The sequence below is a fragment of the Erpetoichthys calabaricus genome, chromosome 1 (genome assembly GCF_900747795.2).
Source record: "Erpetoichthys calabaricus chromosome 1, fErpCal1.3, whole genome shotgun sequence".
Classification (NCBI taxonomy): Eukaryota; Metazoa; Chordata; class Cladistia; order Polypteriformes; family Polypteridae; genus Erpetoichthys; species Erpetoichthys calabaricus.
The window spans coordinates 156,914,464-156,933,732 of record NC_041394.2 but is presented as its reverse complement, the minus strand read 5'-3'; the positions used below and the strand labels follow the sequence as shown (position 1 = coordinate 156,933,732).

General features: G+C 37.2%; 3 protein-coding genes across 5 annotated transcripts in view; 1 reads left to right on the top strand and 2 right to left on the bottom strand.

The window, feature by feature from the left end:
• Positions 1–1,088, bottom strand: part of nup205 (nucleoporin 205) — a 193,212-nt gene extending 192,124 nt beyond the window's left edge. For both annotated transcript variants that reach the window (XM_051920262.1, XM_051920268.1), the window contains exon 1: positions 944–1,088. In XM_051920262.1, the coding sequence (XP_051776222.1) occupies positions 944–957 (14 nt within the window). In that variant the 5' untranslated portion in view covers positions 958–1,088. The remainder of the gene's footprint in view (positions 1–943) is intronic.
• A 387-nt stretch (positions 1,089–1,475) lies between these two features.
• On the bottom strand, positions 1,476–14,058 carry LOC127526174 (nuclear pore complex protein Nup205-like). The gene is made up of 3 exons (XM_051920764.1): positions 13,984–14,058; positions 2,577–2,719; positions 1,476–1,642 (listed from the first exon to the last, which is right to left on the bottom strand). The coding sequence occupies exons 1-3, from the start codon at positions 14,009–14,011 to the stop codon at positions 1,523–1,525; spliced, it is 291 nt and encodes a 96-aa protein (XP_051776724.1). The 5' UTR covers positions 14,012–14,058; the 3' UTR covers positions 1,476–1,522.
• Positions 14,059–18,326: 4,268 nt separating this feature from the next.
• agk (acylglycerol kinase) overlaps positions 18,327–19,269 on the top strand; it is a 59,024-nt gene continuing 58,081 nt past the window's right edge. Inside the window, exon 1 of one of the 2 annotated variants that reach the window (XM_051920507.1) lies at positions 18,327–18,604. In XM_051920507.1, coding sequence (XP_051776467.1) covers positions 18,495–18,604 — 110 coding nt within the window. In that variant the 5' untranslated portion in view covers positions 18,327–18,494. The remainder of the gene's footprint in view (positions 18,605–19,269) is intronic. The other variant, XM_051920504.1, reaches the window with a different exon arrangement.

Below are 19,269 nucleotides of genomic sequence, written 5' to 3'. Positions count from 1 at the left end.
AAAGGTCTATCAAAAAGGAAATGGAGGGAATGAGGACAAAGACAACATGGCTCAAGAGTACGAACCTTGGCAAACCAGCAACAACAGTGAGTATTAAACAGAAACATTTAGTCTTGTGAAGTGAACCCTGCCACTGATATCACATTTAACTACTTGGCTTTATATCTTTAACACTGGTGTGAAATTAAATTATCTACTGCAAGTATTTATAGTGATTAAAGCATAATTTTCACAAAATGAAGCACTACAGATTTTTTGTTAATTTAAAAAACAATATTTTTATAATGGACACAAGTTGAATAATCAGCATTCAGTAAAATTATCTTCCGGTGGAACTCCTTGGCTGGTAGAACAGCTATGCATTTGGGACTAATGTTCAATAACACAAGATTTGCTTTGTTATTTTAATGAAGGTTTCTTAACATACTATGTTTGAAAATATTTGTGCCAGCCATAGAGTAGAAGGCTAGCCGTCCAGTTCCAGTTTGATTACTCTAGCCATTTAGAACTATTAAATTTCTAAAATGATACAGTAATTCGGACAATTTATTTAAGTACAGTATTAACAAGAAAATCAAAATATTAAATGGCTTTTATTAAGAGTGTCTTTTTTTCTTCATTATACTATGCTCCAGGCATGCCAACCCATCTATAACTTGCTCCCACTACAAAGAGTTTATAATATATAAAAAAAAAAAAAAAAAAAAAAAACATATCAATCCACATTTCTGAAATTTCAGTAACCTACAGCCACATCACTAAATATGTCCTTATAAATTATGTAAGAATTAATCAATACATTTTTTGTTGAAAAAACCACACAACGTTTATTACCAGAACTCTGTTTAGTACTGCTTGAATTAAAGACCACTGAAGAAAGAAAGTTAAACAAAAAAATACAACTTTTTTTTTTTAATCTATAAACACAAAGTACTGTACAAACCTGAGATCAAGCATAAAGGTTTTTCCACGACGAGCTTGAATCAAAGAATGCAGTGAATTTGCTATGCACCTCTTACCATCCCAGTAAAGCAGAACTGCTACCAGACCCCTAGTGAGGCCAGGAAAATGAGGCTGCTGACGCTCACCTGAAAGAAAGCAAGAAATATGAGAGAAGCAATCAAGACACAAGCAGAGGAAAAAAAATTTCAAAATTTATGATAACTGGAATTCATATTCACTAAAAGAAAAGCTCAGAAACTCAGTAATTGAGCAAATAGTAAAGAAGCATAAGCAAATATGTAAATATGATCATAATTTTAATAAAATAAGCAATTGTCACCTTCATTATTTTAAGCATTCATCAATTTCAGATGGAAAACTATTTTATGATATTTAGATAATTTCCGTTAGATATGCTTGTTATCTCTCTATTTTTAAAATAAAACTTGGTCAAAAAAAAAAAAATGTGCATCTTAAACGATATTTCTATCTGCTGGTATTGTAGTAACAAAGATGGGCACACCACTACCTGCCAGGAGAAGTTCTAATGCAGCCAATTCAGAGATGCTGAACAGATCACTCAAGATAATGCCTCTGTAAGTAGCTGCTCAGGAAGATGCCGTAGACCTTGTTGACCCTGAATAGCAATGCCATCTGTACTTGCTTTTTTCACCTTGTCACGCTGTTCATTACTCTTTGGCTGCCGTAAGAAAAATGAATCATTTAGTATAACTAAAAAATACTTTTCAGACAGGCTCAACACAAAAAGCAAGGATATAATACTTAGTACATGGTAATCATTCATGGAAATTTCCAAACCCATACAACAGTTTAATTAGCTATCATAAATCTGGGTATGTTCACAATTGCTTTACCATGTTGCCCGATTGTGCTGCCTAAATTGATTTCTGGGACAATGACTGTTTCCAAATTTGGTTTTGACTTTCTCTCTTACAATTGACTGTTGATCCTGCTGAGGTTTATTTTCTCCAGGGATGTTGCTGACTGGGGTTTTTCTTTTCCTCTCCTCCATTTCTCAACTGGCCATAGTTAAATAAATAATTAATGGTCAGATATTGCTGGTTTCCATTTATGTTAATCAGTTATAAACTACACTGTTTTCCTGTCTGTTTAAAAAAATGTATGTCTTTATACATACTAATTTTGGATTTAGTATTTTGTAAAATTTACAGTGTTTTTTTCTGAGAACTTGGCACAGTGCTCAGTGACTGCACTCTATGAAGAATGCTATACAAAAATAAACTAAACTGAATTAAACTGAAAAATGCAATGCCATAGATTAAACTGACGACCAGCAGCAAAGAAATTCTTTCAAGGTCTATTACGCAGAAGGACTCATTCAAGTATACAGTTTACCAACTTTGGACCCAAGAATGATTAAAGCTGAATAAAATTTAAATAACATTAATACTTTTAAAACACTTTTTTTCTGATTGTTTTTCCTCTATAACATAAGAATGGATTATAAATCCTGGTTTACAATTTCTGAGCTCTTGCAAAATTATAAATCTCCCAACATTCACAATCCAAACATAAAGCACATAAACACATAAAAACCACAGATTTGGGCTCCTTCAAGTAACCCTTACAAGATTCAAAAATTAAAAGCATACTGGATTCTTGAAGAGGGAAATAAAATCTGGTTTGTGTTTCTTCAAGCTCATATCTAGCAGGTGTACAGCTTCTGGTTGTCTTCTGTAGATGGCATTGTTCACTGTGTCCCAAAGTTCTTTATAGGGTCCCCAAAGACTGGCAGCTATTTGTGTTATAAAAAAAAAAAAGCATTAAGCACTTCCCATATCTTCATAACAAAGTGTTCTTCTAAAATGTTATTATACTGTTATTACCGGTACTTCTATACATAATATAGTATACAGGGAAACACAGCTCAAAATAAAAAAAAAATTCAGAAATAAGCAATTAAAAAAATGGATCAATACTTTAAGAAAGCTTTGGACTCTACAGAAACAAAGGCTGATGATCCATTATTTCTCATGCCAAAAAAAATATTAAAAGTAAAAAGTCCCTTTCACACTTACTCAACCATATAAGTTTATGACCAGAATGGTGATGGAACTGGGTTAATCTGCATTGGAGTCAGTTCACTTTGCAAAAGGAGTTCACAAGTGGTGGAATGTAAGTTTACTATGATACAACAAAAAAATCTTAAGCTGTGGTGTTATGTGCAGTAATAAAACAAAAACAGCGAGAACTTATTGGAATAGATATAGGCGGTTGAGAACTTAGTAGCATTCTGAGGCTGTCTGATAGGTATGTTTAAATTGTACTTGAGTAGCAAAGGGAGTTGCTGCTTTAAAACAAAGGATGTATCATTATAAGTACCAATATGGCCAAATTCCAATCTCATATTTAACTGACAAAAAAACTGATCATGAATCTGCTATCAATTTGTAGATATTTTGCTGTCAGGAATTAATAGTAAAATTCAGTATTTTAAGCAATGTTTACAAACACTGAAACCTTTCCTCGGTCTTAAATAGTCAAACGAATTGTGAAGGCAAATTTACATCCAAACATCTTCTAAGCTCCTTAGACCAATTCATGTTCTTAGTGTGCAGATTCCCATCCTGGCCCCATGCACCATAAGTCATAGACTTTCCAAAACATTTAGATAAGATTTGTGACAAATTACATTTATGACAAACCTGCTCTAAGGATGAAAATATATACAGTCAGTTCCATAAGTATTTGGACAGTGACACAATTATTCATAATGGCTCTATATGCCACTAGTGCATAAGTGTGGAATATAAATTTGGACGCTGTCACTGTGAACTCTCAATATGAGGTCCAAAGAGCTGTCAATGCAAGTAAAAACAGTCTATCACTTGATTGAGAAAGAAAACAAACCCTTTAGAGTGATAGCAGAAACACATGGAGTGATCAAATAAACCATTTGGTACTTTCTTAAAAATGACATACTGGTAAACTTCGTAACACTAGAATGTCTGGAAAACCACAGAAGACAACTGTTCTGGATGATTGCAGAATTCTGTCCCTGGTGAAGAACCCATTCACAATATTTAGCAAAACCAAGAACACTCTATGGGAGGTAGACCTATCATTGTCGAAGTCTACAATCAAGAGAAGACTTCATGAAAGTAAAGACAGAGAGTTTACTACAAAGTGCAAACCACTAGTAAACCTCAAGTATAGGAAGGACAGATTAGACTTCACCAGAAAACATTTTTTAAAAGCCTGTCCAGTTCTGGAACAATTTTCTTTGGATTGAGGAAAACAAAGATCAATATTTACTAGAATGTTGGAAAGAAAAGAGTATGGAGTGCTGTGGAGAAATCTTCAGTAAAAAACAAGCAGAGTCTTCAGAAAGGTAGTCAGAATTTAGACTTTACTGAACAGCATAGGAAACAATTGCAGGGCACATAAAGCCTGTCTCAGTTCATGAAGTAAGCCCCAAATTTATTACAGTTCTTATCACAAAATGAACCCTCTTCACACCAGTTTCCCAACATCTACTGTACAGGGTTTCTAATGATGATGACCTCGCTCAGCACCTTTTCTCATAACTATCACTTGGTGTTGCAGACCTTCTCATAACAATACCCTTTCTCCCATAGACTTTACCATAATAATCTTCTTCCCAGTAGATCTTCTCATAACAAATTTCCTTCCCAGTCCATCTTCTTATAACAAACACTTTGGCTGGAAGGACATATTTGCCACCTGGAGGTGAGCATCACCTGATTATCCCTCCCTTCGTTCTAACGTCCTAATCCTGAGCTGTTAAAGATCGATGGCCTTTTAGTTAATCAATTCTTACAATTAAGATGGAATCAGGAGGACGGACATGCGAAAACAGGACTGCGCAATTAATAATTCAATTAATAATGAATTATTGTACTAGTATCCTTGTAAGGCTAAAAATAACAGGCAACTGTGCCAGTAAGAGACAGTGAGCAGCTTCACTGACAGCCTTGACACGGTGCTTCATGCTTGAAAGAAGGAAAAGAGACAAGCCTTTAACAATTGATTCTTTAAGCTAACTAATATGTTCTGCTGTAACGTTATTATCATTAGGATATGTAAAGAAGCATTGGCATATACACTTAAATGCTGATCTAAAATATACATGTGCATGCTAATATAAAAGTCTGTGAATGCAGACAGCAGTGCTGTTAAGTCATAGAGTGCAGCTGCACACTTGCCTGATAGAGGCTAAGCTGCTGCTTACTTCACAGACATCTACAGTCATATGAAAAAGTTTAGGAACCCCTCTTAATTCTTTGGATTTTTGTTTATCATTGGCTGAGCTTTCAAAGTAGCAACTTCCTTTTAATATATGACATGCCTTATGGAAACAGTAGTATTTCAGCAGTGACATTAAGTTTATTGGATTAAAAAGAAAATATGCAATACGCATCATAACAATTAGACAGGTGCATAAATTTGGGCACCCCATCAGAGATCTTATATCAATACTTAGTTGAGCCTCCTTTTGCAAATATAACAGCCTCTAGACGCCTCCTATAGCCTTTGATGAGTGTCTGGATTCTGGATGGAGGTATTTTTGACCATTAATCATACAAAATCTCTCCAGGTCAGTTAAATCTGATGGCTGCCGAGCATGGATAATAATAATTTATATAGCACTTTTCTCAGTACTCAAAGCGCTATCCACACAGGGAGGAACTGGGAAGCGAACCCACAATCTTCCACAGTCTCCTTACTGCAAAGCAGCAGCACTACCACTGTGCCACCTGTGAGGACTGTGAGGATAGCCTACTTCAAATCATCCCATAGATTTTCGATGATATTCAAGTCAGGGAATTGTGACGGCCATTGCAGAACATTGTACTTCTCCCTCTGCATGAATGCCTTTGTAGATTTCGAACTGTGTTTTGGGTCATTGTCTTGTTGGAATATCCAAACCCTGCGAAACTTCAACTTTGTGACTGATGCTTGAACATTATCCTGAAGAATGTGTTGATACTGGGTTGAATTTATCTGACCCTCGACTTTAACAAGGGCCCCAGTCACTGAACTAGCCACACAGCCCCACAGCATAATGGAACCTCCACCAAATTTGACAGTAGGTAGCAGGTGTTTTTCTTGGAATGCGCTGTTCTTCTTCCGCCATGCAAAGCGCTTTTTGTTATGACCAAATAACTCAATTTGTGTCTCATCAGCCCAAAGCACTTTGTTCCAAATTGAATCTAGCTTGTTTAAATGAGCATTTGCATGCAACAAGCGACTCTGTTTACGGCGTGAGTGCAGAAAGGGCTTCTTTCTCATCACCCTGCCACACAGATGTTCTTTGTGCAAAATTGCGTTGAATTGTAGAACGATGTACAGGTACACCATCTGCAGAAAGATGTTCTTGCAGGTCTCTGGCGGTGATCTGTGGGTTGTCTGTAACCATTCTCACAATCCTGCACAGATGCTGCTCCTGTATTTTTCTTGGCCTGTCAGACCTGGGTTTAACAGCAACTGTGCCTGTGGCCTTCCATTTCACTGATTACATTCCTTACAGTTGAAACTGACAATTTAAACCTCTGAGATAGATTTTTGTAGCCTTCCCCTAAACCATGATATTGAACAATCTTTGTTTTCAGATCTTTTGAGAGTTGCTTTGAGGATCTCATGCTGTCACTCTTCAGAGGAGAGTCAAAGGGAAGCACAACTTGCAATTGACCACCTTCAATACCTTTTCTCATGATTGGACACACCTGTCTATGACGTTCAAGGCTTAACAAGCTAATCCAACCAATTTGGTGTTGCAAGTAATCAGTACTGAGCAGTTACAAGCATTCAAATCTGCAAAACTACAAGGGTACCCAAATTGTTGCACAGCCAGTTTTTCACATTTGATTTAGTGAAGCAACATTTAGTTGTATGAAATTAAAAATCTCAGATGTTCCTAGGAAATGAAAAACATACCACTATCATCTTTTTTGTTGAAAGTAGAGTAAATCATTATGCAGGCTGAGAGGGGTTCCCAAACTTTTTCATATGATTGTATGTGCAGGGAAAGGTCCCTAACCTTTGATAATGAACTCTTAAGCCCCCTATATAGCTCAGTCCATCTAGATATCATAATGTATTATAACTTTACTGCCCAAAGTATTGATGTGCCATAATAAATCTAAATATCATTTGAGTGCTTATATGTTTATGCACTAGCTTGAGAGCTTGCCTAGTACTCACACAGGCAAAGGCCCTACATGCATTGTTTAGTCTTCTGTCAGCGAGAAGCTCAACTCCTAAATTCCAAAAACAAAATCTTCTTGCTTGCTTCTTCAGAGAGTATATCGACCTTAGCTCACAGAAGTTCAAAACAAAGCAAGTGAAAAGGCAGGCAGACTGGGTCCATTCTGCTAAAATAAATAATGCCCTTTTAAAGCTGCTTCAGGCTTAGACTTTTCATTGCTAATAGCACTAAAACTAATAATAAAGCATACTGATCCTTAATTGAAATTCTCAAAAGGAGAAGAGAACAAATGGCTCATGATACGATGAATACCACATCATCTGTGAAACATTGGTGGAGGCAGTTTTATGTCACGATGGTGCATGGTTGCAAATGGAAGTCAGTCACTAGTGTTTATTGATGATATGACTGCTGGCAGAAGTAGCAGGATGAATTCTTAAGTGTACAGGGCTATACAGTCCATTCAGACAAATGCTACAAAACAGATGTTTCACAGTACAGTCAGAAAATCACCCAAAATATAATGTGAAAGACAAACCAGGAGCTGTACAACGCAAAGTAATGGCATATTCTTCAAAGACCAAGTCAATCAACTGACCTCAAACCAAGTGGACATGCAATTTCACTTGCTGAAGACAAAACTGATTTTAGAAAGTCCAACAAACAAGCAGCAATTGAAGACAGCTGCAGAAAAGGTCTGGCAAAGTATCACTAGGATGGAAACCCAGCACTTGGAAAAGGCCATCGGTTCCAGACTTCAAGTAGTCATCGACTGTAAAGGATTTTCATATTGCATACAGTCATGGCCGAAATTATCGGCACCCCTGGAATTTTCCCAGAAAATGCACCAATTCTCCTAGAAAATTGTTGCAATTAAAAATGTTTTGGTATACACGTTTATTTCCTTTATGTGCATTGGAACAACACAAAAAAAACAGAAAAAAAAGCCAAATCTGACATCATGTCCCACAGAACTCAAAAAATGGGCCGGACAAAATTATTGGCACCGTTTCAAAATTCTGGGTAAATCGTTTATTTCAAGCATATGATGCTCGTTTGAACTCACCTGTGGCAAGAAACAGGTGCTGGCAATATAGAAATCACACCTGAAGCCAGTTAAAATGGAGAAAAGTTGACTCAACCTTTCTGTTGTGTGTCTGAGTGTGCCACACTAAGCATGGAGAACAGAAAGAAGAGCAGAGAATTGTCTGAGGGCTTGAGAAGAAAACTTGTGGAAAAATATAAACAATCTCAAGGCTACAAGTCCATCTCCAGAGATCTTCATGTTCCTTTGTCCACTGTGCACAACATAATCAAGAAGTTCACAACACATGGCACTGTAGCTAATCTCCCTGGACGTGGACGGAAGAGAAAAATTAATAAAAGACTGCAATGAAGGATAGTCCGAATGGTGGATAAACAGCCCCAATCAACATCAAAACATATTCAATCTGCTCTGCAGACTCAGGGTGCAACAGTGTCAGCTCAAACTATCCGTCGACATCTGAACGAAATGAAACGCTATGGCAGGAGAGCGAGGAGGACCCCACTGCTGACACAGAAACATAAAAAAGCCAGACTAGAGTTTGCCAAAATGTACTTGAGGAAGCCAAAATCCTTCTGGGCAAACGTCTTGTGGACAGATGAGACCAAGGTAGAGCTTTTTGGTAAAGCTCATCATTCTACTGTTTACAGAAAACGGAATGAGGCCTACAAAGAAAAGAACACAGTACCTACAGTCAAACATGGTGGAGGTTTTAAGTTGTTTTGGGGATGTTTTGCTGCCTCTGGCACTGGATGCCTTGACTGTGTGCAAGGCATCATGAAATCTGAAGACTACCAAAAGATATTGGGGCGAAATGTAGGGCCCAGTGTCAGAAAGCTGGGTCTGCGTCAGAGGTCATGGGTGTTCCAGCAGGACAATGAATCCGAACATACCTCTAAAATCACCCAGAAACTGTTGAAGACAAAGCGCTGGAGAGTTCTGAAGTGGCCAGCAATGAGTCCAGATCTAAATCCGATTGAACACTTATGGAGAGATCTCAAAATTGCTGTTGGGAGAAGGCGCCCTTCAAATCTGAGAGACCTTGAGCAGTTTGCAAAAGAAGAGTGGTCGGAAATTCCATTATAGAGGTGTAACAAGCTTGTTGATGGTTATAGGAAGTGCTTGATTTCAGTTATTTTTTCCAAAGGGCATGCAACCAAATATTAACTTGAGGGTGCCAATAATTTTGTTCAGCCTGGTTTTTGAGTTTTGTGTGAAATGATGTCAGGTTTGCCTTTTTTTCTCTGTTTTTTTGTGTTGTTCCAATGCACATAAAGGAAATAAACGTGTATACCAAAACATTTGTAATTGCAACAATTTTCTGGGAGAAATGGTGCATTTTCTGGGAAAATTCCAGGGGTGCCGATAATTTTGGCCATGACTGTACAATATAATTTTACACAAGAAAGCTAATAAAGTAAGGTTTAGGAGAAGTCTCTGAGGTGGATTTGTTGTAAATAAAAATAACAATTTGTAAAGATAGCTATAATCTCCAAATGTTAAAACAACATCGTAAGCTGCAACAAAACTGGTGCACGGTCATAAATTACAATGTCATTACAGCCACGTGATTTTACTGAGGACAGCATGTTATTATCAATAAAGAAATCAATATCTGAATTTCATTTGTGGGGGCTGGAGATATCCCCCCCCCCCCCCCCCCCCCCAACACTAAGAAATTAGAGGGATTTTATTGTCTTTGGGGAAATTTCAATATAGGGTTTATATAAAGGGCTGTGTGGTGGCTCTGAGGCTAAGGATCTATGCATTGTGGGGAACAGCCCGGACACAGACAGGTAGATATGTTGGTTTCACCACACACACGTTTATTATACATTACTATTTACAGTTCGTGCATCAACCCAGTGCCGCAGCACCAATCACCCCTTAAGTCCTTGGCCACACAACACAATGCCTTCAGTCTCTGGTCCACCTCCACTCCTCTCCTCTGAGCTCCGTCCTACTTCCACCCGACTCTTGCCAATGAATGGAGGGAGTCGGCCCCTTTTATACACCCCGGATAGACTCCAGGTGCATCCTGAGGAGCCTCCATTGACACACCCCTGTGTGGCGGAAGCTCTGGCTGTGTACCCGAAAGTCCTCCGGGTGTCCCCAATCCTCTTCCCCCCAGCACTTCCAGGTGTGGCGGAAGTGCTGAGGTCCAGGGCTCCCAAGGCATTGGGGTGCCCCCTGGCGGTGGCCACGGGCCCCTACAGGGTAGAGCTTCCATTCTCTGTACCCATGGCCCACAAAGCAACCAGGGCGGTCGCCCCCTTGTGTTCTGGAGGAGGCACGAGCCCTCCTCCGGTCCTCCTGGGCATCCCGGCCAGGCATGAACCCCAGCCAGGTGCCACAGCATGTATCTGGAAGGTTGCAGGTGCATATCCTGTTACTGCCAGAAGGGATCCATCTTACACTTGTGGGTGCTATATGTTGGTGTAAATCAGTTTGTTCTGCGGCTTTCAAGGTGTCTCACACATGTGATTTGCCTGCTTATTTCTTTGTACTAAAGCAAAATTAACCATTGCTGGCAAGACAATAACTGCAATAATTACTCCTAACTACAGACTGCATCCCATTTGCTCCTATACCATTCAAAAATATCATGAGATTTTTACTATATTCGTAACTTTTCAGACATCATACTAAAGAACATTAGATTGACGTCAAAAACTCAAATTTAGTGTTTAGCAATGAAGTATAATGTTTTAGCATGGCCACTGCTAACTACACGACTTTGAAATTATGCATTACAAGTCATATTATTAGAAGTATCAGAATTACATTTCAGGCTCATTTCATCATCTTAGTAGACTAGACACAGGTTTTGAGACAGACATACTGTTTGAAACTTGCCTTAATTTTTATTTCCTACACCTCTAGTTAGCACTGCCTGAGTAGCGGATGGTTTGAATGCTTCTGTCTTCTTTCAAATCCCAAAGCCATGCTGCTTAGGTTATTTAATGATGTGGCAAGTGTCCTTCACCATCTAAGGTTGGCTCCTGTTTCATGACCAGTGCAGCATGAATAGGAATCTACTCCCTGCGACTCTGAATTGGATATGACAGTTAGAAAATGGATACATGCCTGGACAAGGAACTGTAGCCGTGTCCATTATATTCAAAAGATGAATGCACTAACTCCATTCCATTATTAGGGCAATGCTGTTTTAAAAAGTAATTAACATTTCTAACTTTCTCACTTAAATATATGACACATTAAGTAAAAATGCAACTCACAACTGATTAGTCAGGTCATCACAGTCTTAAAGGATGCTGGAAACATGTACTGACAGGAAGATACAACATAGCCCCGTCTTTTAACATGCCCCACAGTAATGCACAATGAAAGCCAAACAAAACTTCAGCTCTTTATTTTTAAAAGATATTCTTGTGGGTGTAAATACATAGTCTAGAAAATGCACACATTTTTAAAATCTTAAACAGTATACAGACCTTGATACCATGTCAATACCAAAAATCCAAAAAAGCACAATACTAATGGATTTTTTTTTAAAACAGTATTGGTATTAACAAGTGAAGTTATAACTCCACTCAAGCATGATTGCCACTAGGGAAAACTCACATGCACCCATAAAGGACTGCTGGATATGGGAGGAGCACACCGGCAATGAAAACAACAGGTGTACTAAGTAAAAATTGATGCAAGTTTCAGACAAAGTGGCTACTGGGCTATGAAATGAGTGGCTATATTAGTTAATACCAAAATAAAATGTACTTTGTGGTTTGAAGCACAAAACACTACGATTATGCCAATTAGCAGGACAGGCATATGCCATCAGGGAATACCATTGCAATGAAGGAATATACATGGTCTGCAACTATTTTTAGGTAGGTAACATCCACATGAAAACCAAGACCCAAGGTTTCAAAGCAGAACGTTGCCCAAAGCATCACACTGTCCTGCTGCCTTGCCTTCTTCCCACAGCGCATTCTGCTGCCATCTGTTCCACATGTAAATAACACACATGCACCTGTAGTCAATATGATCTAAAAGAAAATACAATTCATTAGACCAAGCCACCTTTTTCCATTGTTCCATGGTCTAGTTCTGATGTTCACGTGAGCATTACGGGCGCTTTTAATGGTGGACAGGGGTCACACAGGCACTCTGACTGGTCTGCAGTTACACAGCAAGCTGCAATCCACTGTATCTTTCAACACCTTTCTCTCATTGCCGGCATTAAGTTTTTCAACAATTTGTCCTACAGTAGCCCTTCTGAGATATCAAACCAGACAGGCTAGCCTTGGCTCCCCACTAACACCAATAAGCCTTGGGCACCCATGACCCAGTCGTCAGTTCACCAGTTATCCTTCTTTGGACAACCTTTGGCAGGTACTAACCACAGCATACTGGAAACACTCTATAAGACCTACTGTTTTGGAGATGCTCTAACCACCGTCTAACGATCATAATTGGGTCCTTGTCAAAGTCGCTCTTGTCCTTTTTTTTTTGGGCTTCCAACACATCACCTTCAAGAACTGACTGTTCACTTGCTGCCTAATATAACCCAATTTCACCTGTCAGTGGTTTTAATATTGTGGCTGATCGGTGTATAATCCGTGTTGTTTAAATTTTATTTCGTATTTAAATGAGAAACAACAAGCTCCATATGCTGAACATCTTCGCGTAATTAATAGTACAGTTTCAGTTGGTAAGTAAGAACCGTTTAGAATGCAGATTAGCGGTAACTATCAGCTAGAACTTGCGCAACTTCCATTATTAAACACATATGTATTTTTGATGTTTTTATTTCCCGAAGACTTGAATTGTACCACGCGGTGTTGTATAAAGAAAGTGTGACTTCACGTATGGGTTACTTTCATGTATGAACATCCTTGCACAAACATTTACTCATAACTTCACTCTTCATAGTAAAAAAGATAACCCGTCAAAAGATGTTAAAACGTTATTTGAAGAGACTGTATTTTGAAGTCGAAAGCAGTGATTTTTAATCAACAGATACAGAATACGATGAGCAATAATGAAATGATAAAAAGTGCGATAGAATCCTAGCAAGTGCCAATTATAAACTAAATCCAGCACGCCGAACTCTTTACATTCGTACAATACTGTGAACTCTAACAACACGTAAAAATGACTACCTAAAGTAAATCAGATAATGGTTGTTTCGGTAGCCAAAATAAACATACTGAAATCTGAATAGAGAAAACTCTTAAAATGCTTAAAAAAAAAAATAAGACGACTGCGGAACACTGATTACACTTTACACACTACTACTACTCGCTGTAACAGAACGATTTACATATAAAGCCTACTAAACACAGAAGTATTAGAAGAAAGAGGGAAAAAACTGTTTTAATGAGTTTACTAGAGAAAATATAACTGAGGTATGAACAGGAAAATTATGTTACTAAGAACAGATTCTTTTAAAAAAAAAAAAAAAAAACTGAACGGTCTTTCGGAATACTTGCATGTTCTCAATTTACTAAGTTACGAAACGTTATTCAGAGTTTGCGATGCAAAGATCGGGTCTCTTTACACCTTTCAATTTTAAGCCTGTCCTGACGCACGCGCTTTCCTGGCAAGAGATCACTGTCAAACAATCCTCCAAGCATGCGAGAAACTAGAGTAAAGGCCGGCACACCTTACTAAACTGGTGCTTCTAATGCCCCTTGCTAGCTTCCCAAACATGTTGAACCAACTTGTACCACGACTACATTTCATGTTTAGACTGTATGCAGAGTAAAACAAAATAACTTCACTATATAAAAAAACAAAATAGAAATTTAAATGAAAATACCTGAATTTACCGCCAACTGAGACGCCATGTTGTGCAACTTGAGAGGACCAAAAGAGTGCTGTCCGAGTGAATGCCTGAAACACTTACCCGTCCATGTAAAATATTTATTTTTCATATTTTAATATGTTACGGTTTTTTAATAAAACACGTTAAAGGCGGAGTCAATACAAATATTAAACATTTTCAGTTGTTAAAATAATCTTATGTTCCGAAAATACATGTAAAAAAAATCCAACAATCTCGTTTTGCTCAGGCAGATGGCATAGTTACAAAGCTGCTGGATTTCGGGAGTTGTAGTTTTTGATTCATACCTTCCTACCGTAAATAATTTTTAATGTAAATCTGTTGACAGATTAAAACATATTTTATAAGTAAAGCGACAAACATAAAATGCAATATTAATAATGTATCTTATTTAAGGCATTCTAACTAACTACAAACTCGGACTATAAACCTGTAAGCAAGTTTGAACAGAAGCTGTTATGTCATGGCAAAGCAGGAATCAAACGCAAGTTTGATGCCACACATACCAGTCACACTCAGACATCGATAATTCATTACATGTAAAATTTGGTTCCGCCTTTTAATTCTGTTTCAATCCAACAGTTTTCTGGAGATACATATTATATTCCATGATCATATACACAATTAAAGTAAACTTGAACATGAACTTAAAGCTAGAGGTGAAACCCTACACCACTAGATGCAGACAGACATCAGATCACTCTGAACTGGAAAAAACATACAGACTCTGAGCCAGGAGCAGCAGCACTGAGGCTTTTAACTGTCAAGCTGCTATGGTGTCCTATTTAAAAAAATAATGTTTTGACGGTTTAAAAGGAGTTAAGCTGTGAGAAAGGCAAACAGAATAAATGCATTTTCACACAGTTGCTTTAAAATAAATATGTTGTTTCATCAACTGTGCTAGATGTTATTCTTTATGTTGTATCCAAAATCTATTGTGATGTCATCTGAGGACACATTTTGGTATTTGCAAATATGTTCTGATAAATGTTTGCAGAGCATTATACCAAAATCAATTTGTCTAAAGACACAAGTATTTCACTGTACAGAATGTATTTATTAGACAAACAAGTCAAGTCCAGCTTCCCACAAATATTCCATCACTAACTGTCGTGTACACCTTTTTTCACCACCTGTTGCATGGACAAAGCTTTCATGATGAAGTGGTGTTTTGGCTAAGGCACTTAACTTTAAACTTCAAAATTGTCAAATGAATCCCTACCTCTAACTCACTGTGTGATCTTGAGATATTATTTAATGTGCTTGAGCCCAAATTGTAAAAAATATATATAAACATTTATGATATAGAATCTGAAATTTGTAACTTACCTTGGATAAGGGTGTGAGCCAAATATATAATAATAGTAGTGATGACTATAGACTCTACAGCCTTGGAAGAGACAGATTTTGGTACAGTTGCATAAGCAAGTGAATGTCAGTTTTGCCACAGCAAACCATATATCACACTTACATTTAAAACTGAGTTTTAATATAACTCAGGTTTAAATCTCTTTGTCTGGTAGACCTTAAAGTAATTAGTCCATAATAATGTGGCAGAAAAAAATCATTATCAAAATTAAAATTGAGCACTAGGGTAGTCACTTAAGAATATTGGCAAAATTCGAGATTTCTTTTTGTTGGCTCTAGTGGATGACTATGAGTGGAAAATAGGTATATAAGGAAAAACCTGTACGTTAAAACAGAATTCCTGTGTTTTGATGAATAAACCATAGCATGAGCTACCATTTTATGCTAATTATGTAGAAAAGTAAAAATAACCAAGCAAATTAGTACAGAACCTTCAACACTTTTTTTAATATCATTTCTCTATCCATCCATTCTTTGTACACACAAAAAGAACATATAATGTAAAAGAAATTAAAATCATTAAATTATATATTGAGTGTATCTGTCTTATTTAAAATTGTCCAAAATGTTTCCAGGGCAATATCCAACCTGCGAACGCTACAATCAAGTTCCAGCCTCATTGGGCCACATGTTTTGGGCCTGCACCAAATTAACTTCATTTTGGACCAAAATCTTTAAATGCCTTTCAGACAGCCTTGGTGTCACAATACCTCCTAACCCATTAGCAGCTGTGTTTCGTGTACTCCCAGATGGGTTTAAGGTGGAGAAGGACAAACAAACTGTAATTGCCTTTACTTCACTATCAGCACATAGACTTATTCTGCTGAACTGAAAGAATGCTAACTCATTTCTTTTAAGTCAGTGGGTAACTGATGTTACATATTATCTAAAGTTGGAAAAAAAAAATTCTCATTTAGGGGATCTGTACAAAAATTTTTTCAAGACTTAGCAGGATCTAATCAATACCATTTTAGAATAAGCATTTAAATTGAGGAAGTGGATTCTCTCCCCTCTGTTTTATTCTATTTACTTTTACATATATTTATTTACATATTTTTAAATATTTATGGATGTTGTGAGAGAGGACATGCAGGTGATGGGTGTAACAGACAGCAGAGGACAGAAAGAAATGGAAGAAGATGATCCGCTGTGGTGACCCCTAACGGGAGCAGCCGAAAGAAGAAGAAGAGTACAGCTTTACTCTGCTGGCCTAGCTCTCTTTCCCATGGGTGGGGGGTTGATTTGTTTCGAGTTTTGTTAAACTTGACTTGCTTGTATGGAATTTATTCGATTTTAAGAAAATTAATAGAATGTTAAAAAAAAAGAAATTAAAATCATTATATAAACTATGTCTTGCCAAAAGATGAAAAAATAAATCATCCAGCCATCCATTTTCCAACCCGCTGAATCCGAACACAGGGTCACGGGGGTCTGCTGGAGCCAATCCCAGCCAACACAGGGCACAAGGCAGGAACCAATCCCAGGCAGGGTGCCAACCCACCGCAGAAAAATAAATCATCTAAAATTATTCAAGAACCAACTATAGAACCTCCAATTTTGAAGCAAATTAAATGCATCCTTTCTTTCTTGCCATATTTCTTTGCTTTAATATCTCCACTTTAGGCAATTGGAGAAATTTGCCAGTTTTGGCATAGCTGCAGTTCTGAAAGCACATATTCCCACTGCGATATATAGCGAGTCAGAAAATAAAAAGAGCGGTACATTTCAGCAAAAAACTTCACTGTTTGTAATTTTCACCTTGAGCCATGTACAATTTCATTAGGATTATTTTAGAAAACTTCAAAAATACAAAACTTTACAGTGCTTTTTACAGATACTGTACATAAAATTAAAGACTAAAAGTAATGTTGCAATCTACAGTATGTTATCTTAATTAAATCAATCAAAGAAAAAACTCCCTTGTCAAATTCTTAAAAATTTAAATTTAAATTCTTAAATTCTCTGCCTCTAAGCTGTATGTTTTCTGTGGTATGCAATTTTATGTTTTATTATTAACCATACAATACTATAAGTGGAAGTGTGCTCTATTAAAATTCATTGTATTAAATGATTGCAAATAAGACGCCCACTTCCTTTTAGCCCAAAATTTCAGTCATGTATCTGCTAATGTGGGATATGGGCCTATAGCCTAATGAATAAATGCACAATGATCCAGTCTAAGAGTAGCCACATTAACTGCAATCCTTCTTTAATAAGAACAATGTTTCGTATATTTCGTACATTTCTAACCAACGGGTTTAACTGATTTAACTAATGAAGGTAACTGCCTTTATCACAAATATCTCAGATTGCGCAAACATCAATTTTAGTTACGTTCTTATACAAAATGAAATTCTTTTCAGAGTCTACGTTAACAGTTGAAATAATATGTAAAAATTGTGAACAAATAAAAAAATATAACACATATTTAAGAAATAAAAATACAGAGAGCTGAAAGAAATCAGTCAATGTATTTCGGTTAGATAAGTGAATTTAATGAATTTAAAAAATTGTTTTGTTGAGTTTGCCAGTTCTCCCATCCGGATTTTTTTCCGTATATTTAAGATTCTCCACTCCTACGTAAAACGAACATGATACAGTCAATTGACCGGTCTCTCCTGACTGACCCCTTTTTTAATGTGGGGTTGGACACAAGAGTAAGTGCATCAGGCGGTAAAGAGGTGCATACAGTGCAGTTTTGGTTTCAACAAACGTCAACATAAATTGGATGAATAGTTTCTAACATATCCTTGATAGACTATAGTATTCAGCGGAAGAAGTGTGTTTAGAAAACAGAAACTAAATCGTGTTCTTATTAAAATACTGTTAAGAGTTTTTTAATTAGTTTTTGGGATGCAGAACTGGTTTATTTAAAGATACAGAAAATTAAACCGCGTTTACTGCAGACTGGGAACCATGTATTCGTTAAGTTTCGCTTCCTAGACGGCTGACATTAACAGACGGACGCATACAGTACCTCTCTTGTAAATGACTTACCCATGTACAGCAGCTGCTGCAGTGGAGGTCCTTAATAAGCTATCGTCTGTTTCCTAACATTTTTTTAATGTTTCTATATACATTCAAATAAAGCCATATTTGGGCAATAGTTTAACCTACCCATGGCGAGGTTATTGAAGATCTTCAAGGCCGCAAGGAACCATTGGAAGAAATCTGTATTTGGGCTCTGTGTGGTTTCCTACGGAGGATACTGGCTTTATGGCAAACAATGGTAAATCTAAAATACCATCTTTACGCTGTAAAATAATATGTTTATAATAAACCGAAATTATGTCCGCACGGGTTGGAGATTTGTTTAGTAACTATGCCAGTGTGAATTGCCAGCTCCAAATTGTCTCAAGTCAGCTCGTACTGAGTGTGTTCGAATGTGCTGGGCAACTTTCTGATCATCCACCCGGACTTTTGGTGTCCGATGCTTCTTTATCCCTGCGTTGGATTAAGCGTGCCGAAAAATGGATTGCAGCATTGAAGGTTGATACTGTATAGTACCAATATAACACGATTCTTAAAATTATGCAATGTAATTCAATGGTGTGTCTATTCCAACCAGAATTATATTTGCATCCTAAACTGAAGAGATTTCTCAGTAATTATTTCCTCACATTTATGGATCCATAGAAATTACTTATAAATGATGGCATATACAGCTTTAAAGCCTGAATTATTTTTCCTGATATCAAACAAAGATTTTTTTTTCAATTAGATTTAATCATTAGAATTAGTCAATGGGAAGTTTCTTCCTGTAATACTTCAGGAACAGCTAATCTGATTTGATATACTTTGTTAATTCCCCAGAGGAAAGTTCCTCTGGAGGTCAGAATGCAGGGTCAGCCATTGTACAGTGACCTTGGAGCAACTTTCAGGTTAAGGTCATTG

Bases quoted from the DNA above. Each gene is read 5' to 3' on its own strand.
- LOC127526174 (XM_051920764.1), bottom strand. From the start codon at position 14,011: ATGGCGTCTCAGTTGGCGGTAAATTCAG. The intron at 2,720-13,983 runs GTATTTTCATTT...TAACACAAATAG, and splicing joins TCAGTTGGCGGTAAATTCAG to CTGCCAGTCTTTGGGGACCC. The intron at 1,643-2,576 runs GTATGCTTTTAA...TTCTTACGGCAG, and splicing joins TTTCCCTCTTCAAGAATCCA to CCAAAGAGTAATGAACAGCG.